Raw genomic sequence first — 21,506 nt, 5'->3', positions numbered from 1 at the left:
GGGGAATTTTGGTAAAGACACTGGCATTTTGAAACCCTACTCATATGCCTACATAGCACACTATCGCTGATACTAAAGCTGATTGTGTTTTTCTTTTAACTACGCTGTTCCTTGTATGTATTCTCATCTATATCGATTTAATATTTGAGTAACTGTTGTAGAGGAAAAGGTGGAGAATCTTGTATTTGTTTACCTGGTTGACTATACATTTCCTCTAAACTGTACCAATGTAAACTTTGTTGAACGAGAGGGAGAGAAAAGGAGAAAATAAGAAAGAGAAAATAAGAACACTAACAATACAACAAAAAGCAACAATGTTGAAATGCATAACGCGCACGGCACTCGTTAACTACCTTTGAAGTTCAGCAAACGGGCAACACTACGTACAGAGGTTGTGTGAACGTGGATTCATCGCTGTTCTCTGAGTCGGTGTGTCGGTGACACTGGGTTAATATAGGGAAACTTCCGCAGCCTTCCATATCGCAGAAACCTACGGAGGAGCGAGCATGAGATCCGGGAGTACCGTACAGTAGGCGAGAGAAAAGAAAGACATCGAGTTGGAACGGGAGGAGGGAGTGGACGAAAAAACGATTCACACACTGGATTTGAGGTAAAGAAACCGACAGTATTTTTCAGGAACATTTCTTATGAGGTTTTGTGTTTTGGTTCTTTTCTTATTTTTCATGTTGTACAGCAATGAGATAATGGCCATATGGAAGTCCGGAGATGCATCTCTTTCATGATTGTCAAACTTAAAGTTATGGGTGTTTTTTAAAGATTTTTTTCGCAAACGGCTACAATCAGTTTAGACTAGGACCGCTCGTGTGGTTTTGGGACAGCTGTTGCCTTCTCCATGTAAAAAGCTTTCAGCAAGTGCCTACAACCAGTGTTCTCATTATTTTGTATGCTTTAGGCCTACTATATAGGCCTACTATATCAAAATAGAGTAGACTAGGCCTATGTGTACAGATCTATTACCGTCAATTGTAAATAAAAATAAAAAAATAACGAAAGCTGTTGGCCAACTTGAATTGGGAATTTATTGCCTTACGGTTTACTCTTTGAGCAGGCAGTTCAACGGTTTACATTTTTATATTAGCTTATAGTCTATTGGCCGTACATGCATGAGATTGTAATGTTTGCGTCCCAAATGGCACTCCCTAGTGCACAACTTGAAATAGGGTGCCATTCAGGATATACACTTGGAACAGGGTGCCATTCCGCAGACAACCATACATTGTTTGGGTCATCATACCCGGTTGGGAGGAATTAAAAGCGTCCCACCCATTATCACCTCAAACAAGTGACCTCCTTTTACCTTTTCCATCCACATAAACAAACAAACACACCCCAGCTATGTGGTTCTGATCAGAGGTAGTGCACTCTAGACTAGGGAAAGTAGTGTTTTAGATATGCCCACTATGTACATTGCATCATGTCCTGATAACTTCCTGCCTTCTACCACCACTGTGAGCTCCCTCTTCCTCTGGGTCACGTCACCTACACCTTGTCACATAGAACAATGATTCCAGCCTCAGGTTGAAATATATTGAAATATACTTGTAATGTTCCCAACTGTTACTAGTGGAATATGTAATTTGTACTTAATATACCTCCATTTTAAAGGGCAATGTGTAGTATCTTTGCTTTTGAAGGAGGGTAATATACCTGTGTGGTTTTATGATTGATAAAAAGGCCTACATTAAAATTGAATGCGTTGATATGGGTCAATTCTCCCCATAAAGGCCGCAAACATAGATGCCAACATGAATGCAGTTAGAATTGAGATCTAAGTGCTATTTTGGCAACAGTAACACGCACTGGTTTCTTCTAGTCGTGTTACTGTATTCAGTGTGTGTGTCTGTTGGGTCTCTGTAATGCTTAGTTTTTGTTGGCCAGATTAGTTGTTATGGCCCTGGATGGTTTGTGCTGAGCTGGTTGCCAAGGAAACGGTCTTAATCAGGCAAAGAGCACTGCTCAGCACAGTGTCCCTCATATGCTCCAGGCCAGGAGAGATGGAGGAGAGCTAGAGAGAGAAGTGGACATTCTACTGTAATTTCCATGTAAAAGGTCCCATGAGCATCAACATGTGAAGTTTATAGGAGCATGTCAAATTGGGTTCCCGAGTCAGTCTATATTTTTGAGGAGTTGAGGCATATACATGGCCTGGAGGACACCGAGGTCCGGATCTTTATTTGAAATGGTTTTTTTTGGAACTCAGTCGACGTCTTTACTTACTGTTGAGAGAGAGAATACAAAAAGTGCAATTTCCAAACTTGGTTGCAGCAGATTTCCATTTTCCACTCACTGACAGTCACTCAATTAACTCATGTTTGTAAAACAAAATGTAGATTGGTAAGTTAGTCTAGCCAGCTATCTAAACTTGTAGTAATCATGGCCGAATTACCGACCCGGCACGTGCCCTGGGGTCCTGACCTCCAGGGGGCAACCATTGATTTTGTTAGTCACTTTCACTAGTTTCATATTAACCTTGCATAAGTCATGGCAAAAAAGTAATGGTAGAATTGCAGAAAATTTGCTTTAAAACAGTGACAATGTATCCCCACCCCTTAGCAAAATGTTTAGAATTGCAGGAAATGTTCTGTAAAACTGCACAAAAAAGATGGTTCTGTAAAGCAAACTTATTTGTTTACCTTTTGTTAACAAAATACTTTTTCTGCTAACAGATCCCTCAGTATGTAGTAAATTATGTTTTATAATCCTGGTGCTGAGTTAATGCGTAGCAGCTAATTGTATAGCTAATAGGCTATGTGTTTGTAGATCGAATGCGGTGAATGAAGCTACAGTGAAGCATGACAATGAGCCTCAGGATCTCGTCACAGTATCTCTGTGCATTCAAATTGCCATCAATAAAATGCATTTGTGTTCATTGTCCGTAGCTTATGCCTGTCCGTATCATAATGGGCGGCAGGTAGCATAGTGGTTAGAGCGTTGGACTAGTAACCGAAAGGTTGCAAAATCTAATCCCCGAGCTGACAAGGTAAAAATCTGTCGTTCTGCCCCTGAACAAGGCAGTTAACCCACTGTTTCCTGGTAGGCCGTCATTGAAATAAGAATTTGTTCTTAACTGACTTGCCTGGTAAAATAAAATGGCACTCTGTTTACAACGTTGACATCAGCAAACTGCTCTCCCACATGACGCCATACATGTGGTCTGCGGTTGTAAGGCCGGTTGGATGTACTGACAAATTCTCTAAGAGTACGTTGGAGGTGGCTTATGGTAGAGAAATCAACATTCAATTCTCTGGTCAACACATCTGGTGGATATTCCTGCAGTCAGCATGCCAATTGCACACCACATCAACTTGAGACATCTGTGGCATTGTGTTGTGTGACACTACTGCACATTTTAGTGACCTTTTATTGTCCCCCAGCACAAGGTGCACCTGTGTAATGATCATGCCGTTTTAATCAGCTTTTTGATATGCCACAGCTGTCAGGTGGATGGATTATCTTGGCAAAGGAGACATGCTCACTAACAAGGATGTAAATAAATTTGTGCACTACATTTGAGAGAAATAAGCTTTTTGTGCGTTTGAACAATTTTCTTGGATCATTTATTTCAGCTCATGAAACATGGGACCGACACTACATTTTGCGTTTAGATTTTTGTTCAGCGTATATTTAGTTTGTAAACTCTAAGTTTAAGAAACATTGCCCTTTGCCTTAATTCCGTTACCAAAAACCCACTTATCTTTAAGATATTTTCTAATGTCTCTCCCTCATTAGGAGGGAGGATAATGAATGTTCACAAAAGTAACAAGTGAAGGTATACCAATCAATTAGTGTTTTTACTGATATCAATTTTGTTTGTAAAACTCAATTCCATTACCAAATCTGGAATTGGCTACAATGGGGGGAAATATAGTATTCACAAACTAGTTGGGTTCACAAGTTTTCACAGCAGAGTACAGTAAAGAAAAGTAGAGTTCGGTACAGTGAAGAAATAGTAGATCAGACTAGAGTTGAGTACACTAATGTACTGAACTCTATTCTGCTGTACTGTACTGAACTGTACTCTACTCTACTGTGCTTTACTTTGATGTCCAAACTTGTGAACCATAGATGTCTATGATTTGGTCCGGACCAACCAAATTTGCTGCTGTTTGGGGACAGAGCTCATTAAAATAATAGCCAGTGTGTAGGATAATACCCAAGGAGGATATTTCATATGTATACCTAAGATACATCACCATGAAGAGAATGACATTCATATCCATGATTATCCATTTCTGTGTAGTACATATCAGAGACCCATGATAATTCTGTTACCAGGATGTAAGTAGACTTCACTTACTGTAGTTCAATAACCAAAATATATATATTTCTCAAGTCAATGTGTCATGTTATCACTGACACCCCATTCTTTCTGCAGACATTGTTGAATCTTTATTCAGAGCAGATATTTAGAAAACGTGGACACACATAAAACTATTCTGTTACCAAACTTTGCATCTGCACAGTTCTTCCAGTGAATGTGTTTTTGCAAAATATTCAGTCTTCTATTATTAAAAGTAGTCCTTGTGCATAGAGTTGTATGGTTTGTTAAACTTTGAAATCAATGGTTTTTGTTTGGCATACATTTTAAGTGTAATTCCGTTACTGTGGAATTACCCCAGGCTTTTTATTCATACTGCAGGACAGGACTATAGCAAAGAGAGGGATGGATGGAGGAGAGGACAGGATACTCTGGCTTTTATTCATGATGCAGGAAAATGGAGAGGGCGAGTGAGAGTTATGGAGGAAACCTGCTGACTCACAACATTGTCATAAATTCACCCTGATCATCACATAGTCGGGTCCAATGACTGACCAAATATTGAATAGTTTCATAAAGTAGAGTTGAAGTCGGAAGGTTACATACACCTTAGCCAAATACATTTAAAACTCAGTTTTTCACAATTCTTGACATTTAATCCTAGTAAAAATTCCCTGTTTTAGGTCAGTTAGGATCACCACTTTATTTTAAGAATGTGAAATGTCAGAATAATAGTAGAGTGATTTATTACAGCTTTTATTTCTTTCATCACATTCCCAGTGGGTCAAAAGTTTACATACACTCAATTAGTATTTGGTAGCATTGCCTTTAACTTGTTTAACTTGGGTCAAACGTTTCGGGTAGCCTTCCACAAGCTTCGCACAATAAGTTGGGTGAAGTTTGGCCCATTCCTCCTGACAGAGCTGGTGTAACGGAGTCAGATTTGTAGGCCTCCTTGCTCTCACACACTTTTTCAGTTCTGCCCACAAATTTTCTATAGGATTGAGGTCCGGGCTTTGTGATGACCACTCCAATACCTTGACTTTGTTGTCCTTAAGCCATTTTGCCACAACTTTGGAAGTATGCTTGGGGTCATTGTCCATTTGGAAGACCCATTTGCGACCAAGCTTTAATTTCCTGACTGATGTCTTGAGATGTTGCTTCAATATATCCACATAATTGTCCTTACTCATGATGCCATCTATTTTGTGAAGTGCACCAGTCCCTCCTGCAGCAAAGCACCCCCAAAACATGATGCTGCCACCCCCTTGCTTCACGATTGGGATGGTGTTCTTCGGCTTGCAAGCCTCCCCCTTTTTCCTCCAAACATAATGATGGTCATTATGGCCAAACAGTTCTATTTTTGTTTCATCAGACAAGAGGACATTTCTCCAAAAAGTACGATCTTTGTCCCCATAGTCTGGCTTTTTTATGGCGGTTTTGGAGCAGTGGTGTCTTCCTTGCTGAGTGGTCTTTCAGGTTATGTCGATATAGGACTCGTTTTACTGTGCATATAGATACTTTTGTACCTGTTTCTTCCAGCATCTTTGCTGTTGTTCTGGGATTGATTTGCACTTTTCGCACCAAAGTACGTTCATCTCTAGGAGACAGAACGCGTCTCCTTCCTGAGCGGTATGACGGCTGCGTGGTCCCATGGTGTTTATACTTGCGCACTATTGTTTGTACAGATTAACGTGGTACCTTCAGGCATTTGGAAATTGCTCCCAAGGATGAACCAGACTTGTGGAGGTCTACAATTTCTTTCTGAGGTCTTGGCTGAGTTCTTTTGATTTTCCCATGATGTCAAGCAAAGAGGCACTGAGTTTGAGGGTAGGCCTTGAAATGCATCCACAGGTACACCTCCAATTGACTCAAATGATCTCAAATGATGTCAATGAGCCTATCAGAAGCTTCTAAAGCCTTGATATCATTTTCTGGAATTTTCCAAGCTGTTTAAAGGCACAGTCAACTTCATGTATTTAAACTTCTGACCCACTGGAATTGTGATACAGTGAATTATAAATGAAATAATCTGTCTGTATACAATTGTTAAAAAAATTACTTGTCATGCACAAAGTAGATGTCCTAACCGACTTGCCAAAACTATAGTTTGTTAACAAGACATTTGTGGAGTGGTTGAAAAACAAGTTTTAATGACTCCAACCTAAGTGTATGTAAACTTCCGACTTCAACTGTATGTGGGCAATGTGAGGCCTAAACAATATGACCATTTGAAATTGCACAACTCAGTTGGCCTCTGGGACACCATAATCAGAACGTTCTTTAACTGGTCGTTTGGTACAGGACCGTTTCCGTGGCATTAAACGTTATAACAGTGTGTGTCGTACTGAACGCACCCCTGGTCTAGGAGTTGCACTGCTTCAACTGTTTCCTCCTCTCTGCTCCTAGATGGCGCTGGCGAGCGACCCCGGTGCCGGCCAGCAGCAGACCCAGGCCCAGAAGGATGCCGCGGACCAGAACTTTGACTATATGTTCAAGCTGCTGATCATCGGCAACAGCAGCGTGGGGAAGACCAGCTTACTCTTCCGCTACGCTGATGACTCCTTTACCTCTGCCTTCGTCTCCACTGTGGGCATCGACTTCAAGGTTAAGACGGTCTACCGCAACGAAAAGAGGGTCAAGCTACAGATCTGGGTAAGATGGGGTTTGATTTTGATTCATTAGGATCCCCATTAGCCGACTCCAATGGCGACAGCAGGTCTTACTGGAAAAAGACAATACTTTACAAAATATATACATTTAAAAACGTTAACATGTAGTGTGTGTGCGCATCTATCAGTTCCACAGACATGTCAAAACATACACACAACAAGTAGGTCACATGGGGGAGAGGCGTTGTGTCGTGAGGTGTTGCTTTATTTGTTTTTGAAACCAGGTTTGCTGTTCACTTGCACTATATGAGACAGGAGTTTCATGCACTCTTGGCTCTGTATAATACTGTACGTTTTCATGAATTTATTCTGGACCTTGGGACTGTGAAAAGACCCCTGGTGGCATGTATGCTGGGGTAAGTGTGTGTCAGTGCTGTGTGTAAGCTGACTAGGAAAACTATTTGGAATTTCCAACACATTCATTTTTCTTATAAAAACACTAAGTGATGTAGTCAGTCTCTCCTCAACTCTTAACCAAGAGAGACTGGCATGCATCGTATTTCTATTAGCCCTCTGATTACAATGAAGAGCAAAACGTGTCGCTCTGTTCTGGACCAGCTGCAGCTTAACTAGGTCTTTCCTTGCAGCACTCGACCACATGACTGGACAATAATCAAAAAAGCACAGCGTCTCTTTATTACGGACTGACCTCTCCCCATCTTTACAACCATTGAATCTAGATGTTTTGACCATGACCGTTTACAATCTAAGGTAACACCAAGTAATTTTGTCTCTTCAACTTGTTCAAAAGCCAGATTCAGCTGAGGTCTAGAACTTAGGTAATGATTTGTACCAAATACGATGCTCTTAGTTTTAGAGATGTTCAGGACCAGTTTATTACTGGCTACCCATTCCACAACTGACTGCCACTCTTTAAGGCTTTCTGTGACTTTATTGGCTGTGGTTGCTGACATGTATATGGTTGAATCATCAGCATACATGGACACTCAGGCTTTGTTTAGTGCCAGTACAGGTCATTAGTAAAAATAGAAAAGAGTGGAGGGCCTAGAGAGCTGCCCTTCGGTACACCACACTTGACATGTTTGACATTAGAGAAGCTTCCATTAAAGAAAACCCCCTCAGTTCAATTATATAGATTTCAGAGTTGAGGTTGAAAAGCCATACGTTTTCTCAACAAAGGTTATGGTTAATAATATCAAAGGCTGCGCTGAAAACAGTATAACGCCCACAATCTTCTTTCAGTCATTTGTGTCAGTGCAGTACATGTTGAGTGCCCTTCTCTATGTAAGCATGCTGAAAGTCTGTTAATTTGTTTATAGAGAAATAGCATTGTATTTGGTCAAACATGTTTTTTTCCCCAACAGTTTCCTAAGAGCTGGCAGCAAGCTGGCAGCAAGGGGGTCAAAGGTTATAGGGAAGGGGTGTCAAACTTGAGGGAGGGTATGTGTATGTGTGAGGATTCTTGTGCACATTCTTGTTCGTTAATGTGCCTTTTTGCCTGCTATGTTCGCCTGGCTTGTTATGTTCGCCTGGCTTGTTTTACCAGCCAACTCAGAACAAGGGAGGAAGGAGAGGAAGCTTTTGCTAATAACAACATTCCTTCTCAGAATTTCTTTTTACCCTTAAGTTCCAGCAGGCTGCTCTCTCTGATGGTATGCTGAGTGAGCAGGATGTTTGTCCACTGAAATAACAGCTATACAGATTAGAGGGGCCCACAGTTGCTTGAAACATGGTGCCTGTTTACTGTATTATGTACAGTATCTGAATTGGCACCCTATTCCCTCAGGGCCCATGTAGTGCACTATATGGGGAATAGGGTGCCATTTTGGACGCAGACTGTGGCTGGACTATATCTCTCACACTCGATGTTAACCACACTTGACGTTGAACATCATCCCTTGACGTCCACTTCATAAAAGATGCAGAAGGCTGTGCTGCTCTCTCTGCTTTCTAATATGCTTACAGTGCAATCTGACACCCAATACATTTTAGTCATTTAGCAGACTCTCTTATCCAGAGCGACTTATAGGAGGAACTAGGGTTAAGTACATTTTTCACCTAGTCAGCTCAGGGATTCAAACCAGCAAGCTTTCGGTTACTGGCCCAACGTTCTTGACTGCTAGGCTACTTGCTGCCCTATACATGTCTTTTACAATATTACTCTCTGTCAGATAGGATTCTCACAAGAAGAAGATTAGGTCTGCGTCCCAAATGGCACCCTATTACCTATATAGTGGCCTACTTTTGACAAAGTAGTGCACTGTGTAGGTATAGGGAAAAGGGTGCCTAGACGATTCTCTTACAGTAGCTTACTCACTACTACACTAAACTACTGGTCATATCTTTATGACCGCTGATATGTTGCTTTCTAGATAAACCATCCACATTAGCGGTGTGGTGTTATTGCTAGTGGCCTGACCAGGAACAACTTCCAGGTCCTAGTTACAGCTACTATAACTAGGGCCCAGAGTGTTTCCTGCTCAGGATGGAATAACTCCTTGCCCCATAGTTGTGGGTTCTGTTAGTCAGACCAAGTTTACAGTATGCTGCATTGGTGCCATTGTATCCTGGTGTACATAGAGGGTGTGGAACCATGAGCGCTGCCTTTACATGGATTTCCCTCTGCTCTGCTGTGCTTATGGGTTAATCATTGTCTTCTTTCCTTGTGCTGAGTAGGCTACAGTTAACCCCTAATACTCCCCCACTACTCACATAAGGTATGGTACCATGTGTCTGTGTGATGGATGGCCCTCATGGCTTTTGCTGGGCTGGGGCAATGTGAACCCCCATAGAAATACCAGAACGGGTGTCCTTGTTTCAAGTTAATGAGGTCATAATGTGTGATTTTAATTCCTTAAGTTATTCTATTTCCATCTGGAAGGTGCTTCTCCATCGCTGCAGGGCCTGCAGTGTGTGGGCTGCAGGGCCTGCAGTGTGTGGGCTGCAGGGCCTGCAGTGTGTTGGTTGACTGTTTCTGTATGCTAGGTGAACCATGAGGGCTACTAGGCTGTCTGTTGCTACAGTAAGCCTGGGCCTATTGTGTTTTGAAACTGGAGGCGTCCATTTAAGCTGTGCTGTGTGTATTTATATAAGTGGAGGGATAGACGACATGGTACTAACTCTTTAAAACAACTGTGTGTGTGACAGGACACGGCAGGCCAGGAGCGTTACAGAACCATCACCACAGCCTACTACAGAGGCGCCATGGGCTTCCTGCTCATGTATGACATCACCAACCAGGACTCCTTCTACGCTGTGCAGGACTGGTGGGTCATATCCCCTTCTGGGATCAATAAAGTTTATTCAATTTGACACAGACATTCACACTAACTCTCACTGTGTGTGTGTGCACAGGACTGGTGGGTACAGTACTCCCATGGGGCTCTGCTTTCTCCCTTACCTGTTGTTAGAAAATCGTGTTAAGTCATGAAACAGCTGGAATGCAAGGGTTTTCCAGCACTATTTACCTCTGAGGTTATATACAGTAACAGATACATACTATTGTTATGAAAGTCGTACATTGATTGTCGTTGTCCGTTCTCCAGGGCGACCCAGATCAAAACGTACTCGTGGGACAATGCCCAGGTGATCCTGGTGGGGAACAAGGCTGACCTGGAGGACGACAGGCTGGTACCAGCGGAGGACGGTCAGAGACTGGCTGACGAACTGGGTAGGAGAGAATATACACACACACACACACACACACACACACATGCTGTCTGCCTCTCGCTCGCTCGCTCTCTCTCTTTCTGAGGACGGACAGAGACTGGGTGGCAGAGACACACACTATAAAATATATATATATATATATATATATATATATATATATATATGTGTGTGTGTGTGTGTGTGTGTGTGTGTGTGGTGGTTATATATATATATATATATATATATATATATACTCATCTGTCTCTCGCAACCTTAAAAGACAGACTAACATTGTATATATACACAGTACACACCCAGAAAATAAACTAATACTGTATCTGAATACTTCAACATATACACTCAGAGAACACAAAACAAGGCAGTCTTTTGCTAGGCTTGATGCTTCTAGTAAACCTTTGTTTCCCTGTTCTCCTCCCTCTCTTTCTTCAGGGTTCCAGTTCTTCGAGGCCAGTGCCAAAGACAACATCAACGTGAAGCAGGTGTTCGAGCGTCTCGTCGACGTCATCTGCGAGAAGATGAGTGAGAGCGTGAATGGGGAGCCCAGCCCATTGGCCAATCACAAGGGCCCCAGCCTACAGGACACGCCCCCAGACAAGGGTGGCTGCTCCTGCTGATAATGCCTTAAACATACATACGGTATACATGCTCGTGTGCACACACACACACACTGAAAACATGTAATACACAACCACTCCCACACACGCTCATTGACTTGCCAGAAATCTGGCGTTGTGAATGTACTTTTTGGTTTTGTATAACATTGTTGCTACTATCCCTATTACCGACCTGTTCCCCAGTCTCTTGCACTCACTTTGCTTCTAAAAACCGATTTCACATCAGTCCTTTTGTTTAGAATGAGTTGATGGAATGTATTTAGCTATAGGATAAGCTTCCCAGAGTAGGGTGAAGTTGCCCTTAGACGCTGATCTTGGGTCAGTTTTACATTTCCCCCACTAATGGTTAGGATTGGGGAGGGTAAGCTGATCCTAGATCTGTACCTAGGGGAGACTTCATCTGGGAACCTTCCCACAACCCAAGCCTAGCCTGAGAACCATTGTTCAGTGCTGTAGTTCAGATTGTTTGATTGTGTCTGGATCATACTGCCCCCATGTGGATGTTGAATGTTACTGCAGCAATAATGGAAGCACCCTCTAATAGTGTCAATAGCTCAGGTGGGTCTGCTTAACGTCAACGACAATGTAGGGCCCTGAGTTTCTCCTGGCTGCGTGGTGGAAGAACTCAAAGCCATATACTAAGGGAGCGTCTAGAGGGCTGGCTTATGAGGCTATTGCTTAGGAATGTTCATCTGTAGCCTATACACTGTAAAACCAAAATGTCAGGTCAACTATGACTGACCAACTTGCCAAAGTTCTCGATTCAACTAATGTTGGGAGTCAATTCAATTTCAATGCAGTCAATTCAGGAACTGAACTGAAATTCCAATTTTATTCTCATGGAGTAGCGTTGAGGAGAATTTAGAATTACTCCCTGCATTGGCTGAATTGAAAAGGAATTGACCCCCAACCGTGCTGGACCTTCCTGCCCTGCACTGTCCCACTAACTACTGGAACTGAATGAGCTATTAGATTCTACATCAGACATTGAATGGAAAAGCTCCTTACAATAGTTGTGTATGGTCTGATTGTGTTTTATAGGTTCATGTTTTAGTGCTCAGGTCAAATGTAAAAGTCATAGCATGATTTTGTTTGATTAATTTCAGTTAATGACTGTCTGCTCGATCCCCTCGAATGAACAAAATAAAAAATGTAATTTCATGAAGTCCAGTCAGGTGTAGATCTCCTTCTTTCATCCCAAAATATCTTCATTTGCCTACGTTCAATTACAGTAACTGCTTAGTAACATGTAGTGACTTCCTCATTCAATGGTTCAGTCGTAGAAACGGCTTCTAATGACTGTATACTGTAAGGTGAGTGCTATGAACTCCCATGTCAGTCAACATGTACGAATACATTTCCTTGGGAATTTCTTTGAGTGTGTTGGAGTACAGTTTACTTGTTGCCATTGTTTGCGGTCATTTGACGTCTACCTTAGACATCATCTAAATGTATCTTATCTCCAGATGTTCCATTCAGAAAAGGGATAAGAGGAGAGTTGAATGGCACCCGGTCAAAGGTAGTGCACCACATAGGGAATAGGGTGCCATTTGGGTTGTTGGCAAAAAAAATGTACAGCAGTGCTTATTGGACTTAGCGACAGGTCAGAACACTTGGCTGAGTGACGTCAACGTGTGCAGGTTATGACAAAAAAAAGTTTTCCTGGTCTATAAATAAATGATGGGCCACGCAGTAAACATTGTGGGAGTGCAATACCATACCTTTTGAAGGAAAGGGAGTTTGAAATACTTTGTCTTCTTGAGGTTCAATAGATCCTGAAGAGGAATGTGACAAGTTCAGCATACAGTGCATTCGGAAAGTATTCAGACCCCTTGACTTTTTCCACATTTTGTGACATTAGACTTATTATAAAATGTATTAAATTTGTTTTTTTCCTTCAATCTACACGCTACCCCATAATGACAAAGCAAAAACAGACATATTTACAAATGTATTAAAAGGAACTGAAAATAATATTTACATAAGTACTCAGACCCTTTACTCTTCTTTGTTGAAGCACCTTTGGCAGCGATTACAGCCTCGAGTCTTCTTGGGTATGACGCTACAAGCTTTTCACACCTGTATTTGGGGAGTTTCTCCCATTCTTCTCTGCAAATCCTCTCAACCTCTGTCAGGTTGAATGGGGAGTGTCACTGCATAGCTATTTTTAGGTATTTTTATATTTTTTAACCTTCATTTAACTAGGCAAGTCAGTTAAGAACACATTCTTATTTACAATGATGGCCAAACCCTCCCCTAACCCGGATGACGCTGGGCCAATTGTGCACCACCCTATGGGACTCCCGATGACGGCCGGTTGTGATACAGACCGGGATCAAACCAGGGTCTGTAGTGACACCTCTAGCACTGAGATGCAGTGCCTTAGACCACTGTGGGAGGTCAATCCAGAGATGTTTGTTCGGGTTGAAGTCCGGGCTCTGGCTGACGTCGACGGACAATTCCTTCGACATCATGGTTTGGTGTTTGCTCTGACATGAACTGTCAGCTGTGGGACCTTACATAGACAGGTGTGTGCCTTTCCAAATCATGTCCAATCAATTGAATTTACCACAGGTGAACTCCAATCAAGTTGTAAAAACATCTCAAGGATGATCAATGGAAACAGGAAGCACCTGAGCTCAATTTTGAGTCTCATAGCAAAGATGCTTAATACCTATGTAAATAAGGTATTTCTGTATTTTATTTGCAAGCATTTATAAAAAACCTGTTTTCGTTTTGTCATTATGGGGTATTGTGTGTAGATTGAGGGAATTGTTTTATTGAATCCATTTTAGAATAAGGCTGTAACGTCACAACATTTTGAAAAAGTAAATGGGTCTGAATACTTTCTGAATGCACTGTATAGTCGTGTTTTCACCCTCTAGAGAGTGTGTGTGTGTGTGTTTTCACCTCCGTCATAAAGTTCCCTCTAGTAGGACTTTAGCCTCCAGGAAGTTGTCCTACACTAGAAGCCAATCAGTGGTGCGTTGGTCACTTACTCCCTCCCCTCGTGTGTGTGTGTGTGTGTGTGTGTGTGTGTGTGTGTGTGTGTGAGACCTGTGGGGGTGGGTGAGGATAAAGGGCCAGATAGAAACTTGTTGGAGACGAACACTCCTCTTAGACCTCAACAGTCATCACCTCAGCACAGGTAAGAGACTCAATTCTTCTACTCCATTAAAAATAATCCACTATACACAAACTTGAATGATATAATCATACTTGTCTGATGTGCTACATAAAAACTCCATGAAAACCAGTACTTTCTTCAGTAAATAAACAAATACTCAATGTAATACATTTTGTGACACAGGTCACATTTGCATCTAATTTGCAAAAGAAAGTCAGACCCTATACATCCAGGGAAATTGTTCTATTTAGCTGATACATTGTATAAAAAAATCATTTTTTTTTTGTCTGTAAGAAGGGAGATGATTTTTGGAATTAATAAATGACTTATTAACATGAATCAGGTTGCTGCTGTTTGAACCTCCCTGTATCTAAGGGGAGAACTTTGCCCAATGGATGAAAGACTGGTTCACATTAAAGTTCTAACAGTCATGAGATCAAATGGCAACTTATTAATGACTTGTTAATATGTTGATGGTGCTGCTGCATTCTCATACACTAGTCATGTAGCTAGAGGAGAAACTGAGACTCCTGGGATGGTGTTGTTGATAGGTCACATTTAGGGCCAGTTTCATAGACACATGCTTTTTAGTCCAGGACTAGATGTAATCCTAGTCTGGGAAACTCACCCTTACCTTTGTTTTAAGAACATGTAGTCTGGTAACATTCTGCCTCTCAATCTTGTTATTTCCTGGTCACGGGGATGTTTATGGCCCTGTGGGTACCAGGTTAAAGTTGTCAAAGTACACTAAAGACAGTGACGCATAAACAGCAATAAGGAACAACCTGGTCATTCTGGCAATTAAAACTAGGCTTGGTCTCATCCAAGGACACTTCTCCAGTTCACGGGAAGCCAGCAAGCTACTAGAGAAGAGGGTATAAACAAATACAGGATTGACATAATAATTCAAAATTATATGTCTGTGTGTGTTGTGGAGCCTTTGCTATGATAATAAAGTACAATAGGCTACACTAGACAACTTTGGCCAAATCAACTAGGCTTGGACCCGTCCAGTGATACTTTTCCAATTCCCACGAAAGCCAACAAGCTACTGAAGAAGCGGACCATAAAGCTATTATGGGTCTTGATAACTAAGTGTCTGTATCTCATGGAGGTGTTTTCTATGCTACTGAAGGTCAGTGACTGCCAGGAAGATTCTGATAAGACTCCTTGACTGTTCCAATAATACCAATGCCTGTAAAATACCTCTAGTAATAAAACATCAACTCTGAGTGTGTCCCAAATGACCCTTATTCCATATCTTGTGCACTACTTTTGTCCAGGACCCATTAATTAACAGTTATCTGCCAAGTAGCTCCGACTTCAAGTAAAAGAGATGGACTGGTACTGTCTTGCGAGGTGTGATCCGTATTACCAGTCTAAGGGTTTTTGAGGGGTGTTGCACTGCCAATTGAAATAAGGAAGCTAGCGATATTGTGATTGGTAAATCTTAGAATTTGGCTGGCAAACAACACAGCTTTACAAAATGGAAATGTTGGTTCAGTGGTTATCTTTTCTGATTGTTCATTTCAACTCCAAACCCAGTTTATTTCTACATGAAAACAAATAAAATGCTAAATTTAGAGAGCATTGCTTTGGCCCCATAACCGTCTCCTTCTTCCTGGTTAATGTGTAACTAATATGGATGCTGGCATGGAGGCCCTATATCATTGTAACATGACTCAGACAAGCCTGGTATAACATCCTGTGGTCTTGTAACCAGGCAGGTTGACTGTCTAGTTACAACTCTACAGTTTTATGTACACACACACACACACACACACACACACACACACACACACACACACACACACACACACACTAGCCTGAAACCATAACTGACTAAATATTCTGTATGTCCAAGTGTATCTCCTAAACTCTGTCGAACTCCTGTTTTTCAGGAGAAGGAAACAACAGACGGCAAAGATGTGTTGCTCCGGGTTTCTCAAGATTATGATGTTCATCTTCAATGGAGCCATCTTTGTAAGTTTAAACTTTTATTCAGCTAACATTCAATTATCCCCCATCTCCTATATTCCATCAGAATACTAACACCAAAACAGTCTATAGAACGCTTCTGTTTTTAGCATAATATACTGTTAAGTTCACTAAGGTTTTATAGTACTGAAAGGAGTTTGATGGCTTTGAATTAAGTTATCACTTCCCCTTTCCTCTTTAGCACTCTGGACTTGTAGATGTCCACATAAACGCCATTTTGAACCCAAGCCTCCTGACCTGTTAGGGTCAATGACCCCTTAGATATTTTCAAGGTCATTCAGAGAGCCAACAGGATAAGAAAGTGCACTTCAGAACAAGAATGTGTCACATCCAAGTTCCACAGGGACCATAAATGACAGTCATATCTTTGTGAGGATAGATTTGTGTATTGAGGAACACTTTACCTAAACTCAGCAAAAAAAGAAACTTCCTCTCTCTGTCAACTGCGTTTATTTTCAGCAAACTTAACATGTGTAAATATTTGTATGAACATAACAAGATTCAACAACTGAGACAAACTGAACAAGTTTATGGGGGGGGGTTAAAATCAAAAGTTAGTCAGTATCTGGTATGGACACCAGTTGCATTAAGTACTGTAGTGCATCTCCTCCACATGGACTGCACCAGATTTGCCAGTTCTTGCTGTGAGATGTTACCCCACTCTTCCACCAAGGCACCTGCAAGTTCCCGGTCATTTCTGGGGGAATGGCCCTAGCCCTCACCCTCCGATCCAACAGGTCCCAGATGTGCTCAATGGGATTGAGATCCGGGCTCTTCGCTGGCCAAGGCAGAACACGGACATTCCTGTCTTGCAGGACATCACGCACAGAACGAGCAGTATGGCTGGTGGCATTGTCATGCTGGAGGGTCATGTCAGGATGAGCCTGCAGGAAGGGTACCACATGAGGGAGGAGGATGTCTTCCCTGTAACGCACAGCGTTGAGTCCGATGATGCTGTGACACACCGCCCCAGACCATGACGGACCCTCCACCTCCAAATCGATCCCGCTCCAGAGTACAGGCCTCGGTGTAACGCTCATTCCTTCGACGATAAACGCGAATCCGACAATCACCTCTGGTGAGACAAAACCACGACTCATCAGTGAAGAGCAAATTTTTCCAGTCCTGTGTAGTCCAGCGACAGTGGACTACACTGCATGGGAAACGGTGTTTAAACTCTTTACAATAAAGATCTGTGAAGTTATTTGGATTTTTATGAATTATCTTTGAAAGACAGGGTCCTGAAAAAGGGACATTTCTTTTTTTGCTGAGTTTATATACTCGATCTGGTTATAATTTACTCAGAATTAATATTGTATGTCATTTTTAGTCACAGTAAGCAGATGAATAACCTGCCTTGTCATACTCGCTAATTACTGAGGGTTTGGGATTTCTTTCAAACATTGTACAGGTAATGGTTGCAGAGATGACCGTATTTTGTATGATGTTGACATTTGCCTCACTTATATTCACCTTTACTCCACGACGCATTCTAATGATATGGTTTAGAGTTTTCAAAGAATATTCAAAGTATACTCCCTGTACTCTTCATCAACATTGTTCCAAACACTAAAACTATCCCCTCCCCCTATTTCTCCTCTTTCTCTCTCCCACCTCCCTGTTGTGTGTATCAGTTGGCGGGTGTGGCCATCCTGGCGGTGGGGGTGTGGGTGAAGGTGGACAGTGGCTCTCTCCTGGGAGTGTTAGACAACATTAAGGACGCCCCAGTAGAACTGGGCCAGCTGGCTAACGTGGCCTACCTGCTCATTGGGGTCGGAGGGGTCCTGCTGATCATGGGCTTCCTAGGGTGCTGTGGAGCCATGAAGGAGTCCAGGTGTATGCTGATGCTGGTGTGTCATCTTTGACCATTGAACATAAATATTCAGAATTAATACAAATACCAACTTGACTTTTACTCTGTTTATTTTTCGAATTTACATACTGGTATGGAAAGATGAATTCATTATTTGTTACTTTTTTTTGGTTTGTATTTTCTGTTGTTGTTGTGTAAAATGACTTTCTTTGTTGATATACACCATGATATATTTATAGAATTTTGACCTTTGATCTAATGTGATAGTTTTGACCCATTACCTTTTGCTTTGTTATGAAGCCCTCACTGTATGCGTGTCTGTCGCCATTTTGTTTCGTTCCAGTTCCTTAACATCATCTTGACCTGCCATCATATTGGTCATAATTTTGACTCCTTGTTTATTTTTTTATTTTTTCCCATCAAACCCTTAACCACTGTATACATGTCTGTTCCTTTCCAGTTCTTTATCATCATCCTGATCATATTCATTGCAGAGGTGGCTGGGTGCGTGGTGGTCCTCGTCTTCCAACCACTGGTAGGTAGTTATTAACACTGTATGGGCCCTGGTCAAAAGCAGTGCACTAATTAGTAAATAGGGGGAACGTTTGAAACTTTATTTGGCTGTGCAGGTGGTGGTTTTGTTCATATTGGCAGATGAAAACAGTTTTTATACAGTAGTAAATCAAATTGCCTAATGTTGGGACAGTAAAGCTTCTCTGAATTTGTGGAAATGGGTTTGTGTTCTGTTTTGTATGTTTTAGGCTAAGGAAGTTCTTGAGGACCTTAGTGAGAAGGTTGTTGCCACGATTAAAAAAGACTATGGGAAGGATGAGAGCCTGACTTCACTATGGAATGGCACCATGGAACAGGTATACTTAATTCATTCATTCATACTACTACATTAACTAGTGAATTTACTGCCACTCTGCCAGTGGATGTTATTAGCGCACTTTTGTGTACTCAATAAATGCATATGTTCTTATGCAGATTATTTACAGGTTTCAGAGAAGGCAGTGGTGCTTGGCTAAGCTAGTTGATTACTGTGTTCTGTAGATGCTACCATGTCATAATGATTTGTGTGTCTGTGCTTCCCTCCTAGTTCAAGTGCTGTGGATACCGCAATTACACAGACTTCAATGGATCCCCTTTTCAAGAGATCTCAACTAACCCTATGTACCCATCAACATGTTGTAGTAAAACTACAACCTGTCCAACTGCTGCTGCTGAAACTTCGGTACAGATATCTAATAGTACAATACAGGGTCATCCGATGTGCTGTGTTTAGACCAGGAGGGTTTCCTTACACTTGGTTGGGTCACATAGTCATGAAAAACTCCTGCCCCTGGCTAGGTTTTACATTTAATAGCCTGTGTTTGTGTGTCTAATTCTAATACTGGAGTACTGTTTCCTCCCCAGAATGTCACTGGCTGCTTTACCATGTTGCTGAACCTGATCGAGGACAACGCTGTCATCATTGGAGCTGTTGGACTGGGCATCGCTGCTCTTGAGGTACAGTACACCTGTTACAATACTATCTCCATCCCAAATAGCATCCTATTCCCTACATAGTGCACAACGTTTGACCAGAGCCCTATGGGCCCTCTTCAGGAGTAGTGCATTTTAAAGGTAATAGGCTGCAATTTGGGCCCTACTCAAAAGTAGTGCACTGTAAAGGGATTAGGATAACATTTGGGTCCTGGTCAAAAGTAGTGCACTATAAAGGGATTAGGGTGCCATTTGGAATGTATCCATTATATTCCCTTAACACTTGTGACCTGTCATCGTTTCAGATTGCTGCCATGGTGGTGTCAATGGTTCTCTACCAACAGATTGGTAACAAGTAGCACTGAGGACCGCGACATCCAGGACCATCCATGACCACGCCTGTTTAATCATCATCATTGCCTCACCTTGACACCTTCAGTCGACATGTTTAATTTCAAACACCAAAGATTATTAAAATATTTCAATTATAAAAGAAAAACAAGAGAGGAAGGAGCCTTGTTCAAAACCCTGTTGTGAATCGATCACCTCCATGGTATATCAATAATATCTGTGCACATATACTGTATAGGGCCTACTGTATGCATTCAGTACTTATTTATGTGTAATTTAGATTCCTTTATCTCTGTATCCTTATTTGTTTCTTGCTCAAGCTGAAGACTTTACATGAATGTATGAAGTTTTGAGAAGGTGATTGCTTTACACTTGCTCTAACTGGCAAGACTTTTTTTTCCTTTTTATTCAACTGTCTTGAATGGATATAGAGTGTCTCATTTTGTACATATAAATATTGAAGTTTAGAAATGACCACATTCAATCTGACTTGTTTATTTCTTGTTCCATTCTTTACGAGGAAATTAAACATGTTCTTATTTGCAATAGTTTCTCAATCATATTCACCTAAAGTTGGCTTCTGGGCTACTGGGCTACTTTTTAGATCAGACTTGCAGATTTAGTGCCTCTTTTTAAATCCCTGCTGAAGACAAGAAGATACTTTTAATGTATGATTTTAATGAGCTACTCTTTTCATTCTCCTTCCTCCTGTCTTTGTTAGTATTTTTATTTTATGATATGAATCACTTTTACCTGTATTGACAGCCTGGTCTCAGACTAGATGTAACATAGTAAATGTAAATCTGTGAAACGCAAATTAGTATGATATGTTACTTTTGGTATGGTTACTTAACCTCTCTAGGGTACGTGGGACGAAAGTGTCCCACACTATTCAACAGCCAGTGACAAATCAGAGCGCCAAATTTAAAACCACAAAATGTCATAATTCAAAGTTCTCAAACATAGGACTATTTTACACCATTTGAAAGATAAGACTCTCATTAATCTAACCACATTGTCCGATTTCAAAAAGGCTTTACAGCGAAAGCAAAACATTAGATTATGTCAGGAGAGTACCCTGCCAAAAATAATCACACAGCCATTTTCAAAGCAAGCATATATGTCACAAAAACCAAAACCACAGCTAAATGCAGCACTAACCTTTGATGATCTTCATCAGATGACACTCCTAGGACATTGTTATACAATACATGCATGTTTTGTTCAATCAAGTTCATATTTATATCAAAAACCAGCTTTTTACATTAGCATGTGATGTTCAGAACTAGCATACCCACCGCAAACTTCCGGTGAATTTACTAAATTACTCACGATTAACGTTCACAAAATACATAACAATTATTTAAAGAATTATAGAAACAGAACTCCTTTATGCAATCGCGGTGTCAGATTTTAAAATAGCTTTTCGGCGAAAGCACATTTTGCAATATTCTGAGTAGATAGCCCGGCCATCACGGCTAGCTAATTTGACACCCACCAAGTTTGGCCCTCACCAAACTCAGATTTACTATAAGAC

At 41.3% G+C, this 21,506-nt stretch overlaps 2 protein-coding genes across 3 annotated transcripts; both read left to right on the top strand.

Moving 5' to 3' along the window:
• The first annotated feature begins 493 nt into the window (after positions 1-493).
• Positions 494-12,365, top strand: rab3d (Ras-related protein Rab-3D). The gene is given in 5 exon segments (NM_001140195.1): positions 494-610; positions 6,689-6,934; positions 10,060-10,178; positions 10,458-10,582; positions 11,011-12,365. Coding segments are annotated over 4 exon segments (675 nt in total). The 5' UTR covers positions 494-610; the 3' UTR covers positions 11,196-12,365.
• Positions 12,366-14,200: 1,835 nt separating this feature from the next.
• LOC106589910 (tetraspanin-1) lies at positions 14,201-20,453 on the top strand. Of its 2 annotated transcripts, none has more exons than XM_014180362.2 (8): positions 14,201-14,343; positions 16,224-16,305; positions 17,955-18,170; positions 18,594-18,668; positions 18,895-19,002; positions 19,233-19,367; positions 19,550-19,642; positions 19,924-20,453. In XM_014180362.2, exons 2-8 carry the CDS (start codon positions 16,249-16,251, stop codon positions 19,975-19,977), a joined length of 738 nt encoding a protein of 245 aa, XP_014035837.2. In that variant the 5' UTR covers positions 14,201-14,343; positions 16,224-16,248; the 3' UTR covers positions 19,978-20,453. The 2 variants fall into 2 exon arrangements, with proteins under 2 accessions (XP_014035837.2, XP_045547049.1); XM_045691093.1 differs by lacking the exon at positions 14,201-14,343 and adding an exon at positions 15,164-15,457.
• Positions 20,454-21,506: the final 1,053 nt, after the last annotated feature.

Source organism: Salmo salar, chromosome ssa12 (genome assembly GCF_905237065.1).
Source record: "Salmo salar chromosome ssa12, Ssal_v3.1, whole genome shotgun sequence".
Classification (NCBI taxonomy): domain Eukaryota; kingdom Metazoa; phylum Chordata; class Actinopteri; order Salmoniformes; family Salmonidae; genus Salmo; species Salmo salar.
The sequence above is the reverse complement of the archived record's forward strand: the minus strand, read 5'-3'. Positions and strand labels throughout refer to the sequence as shown.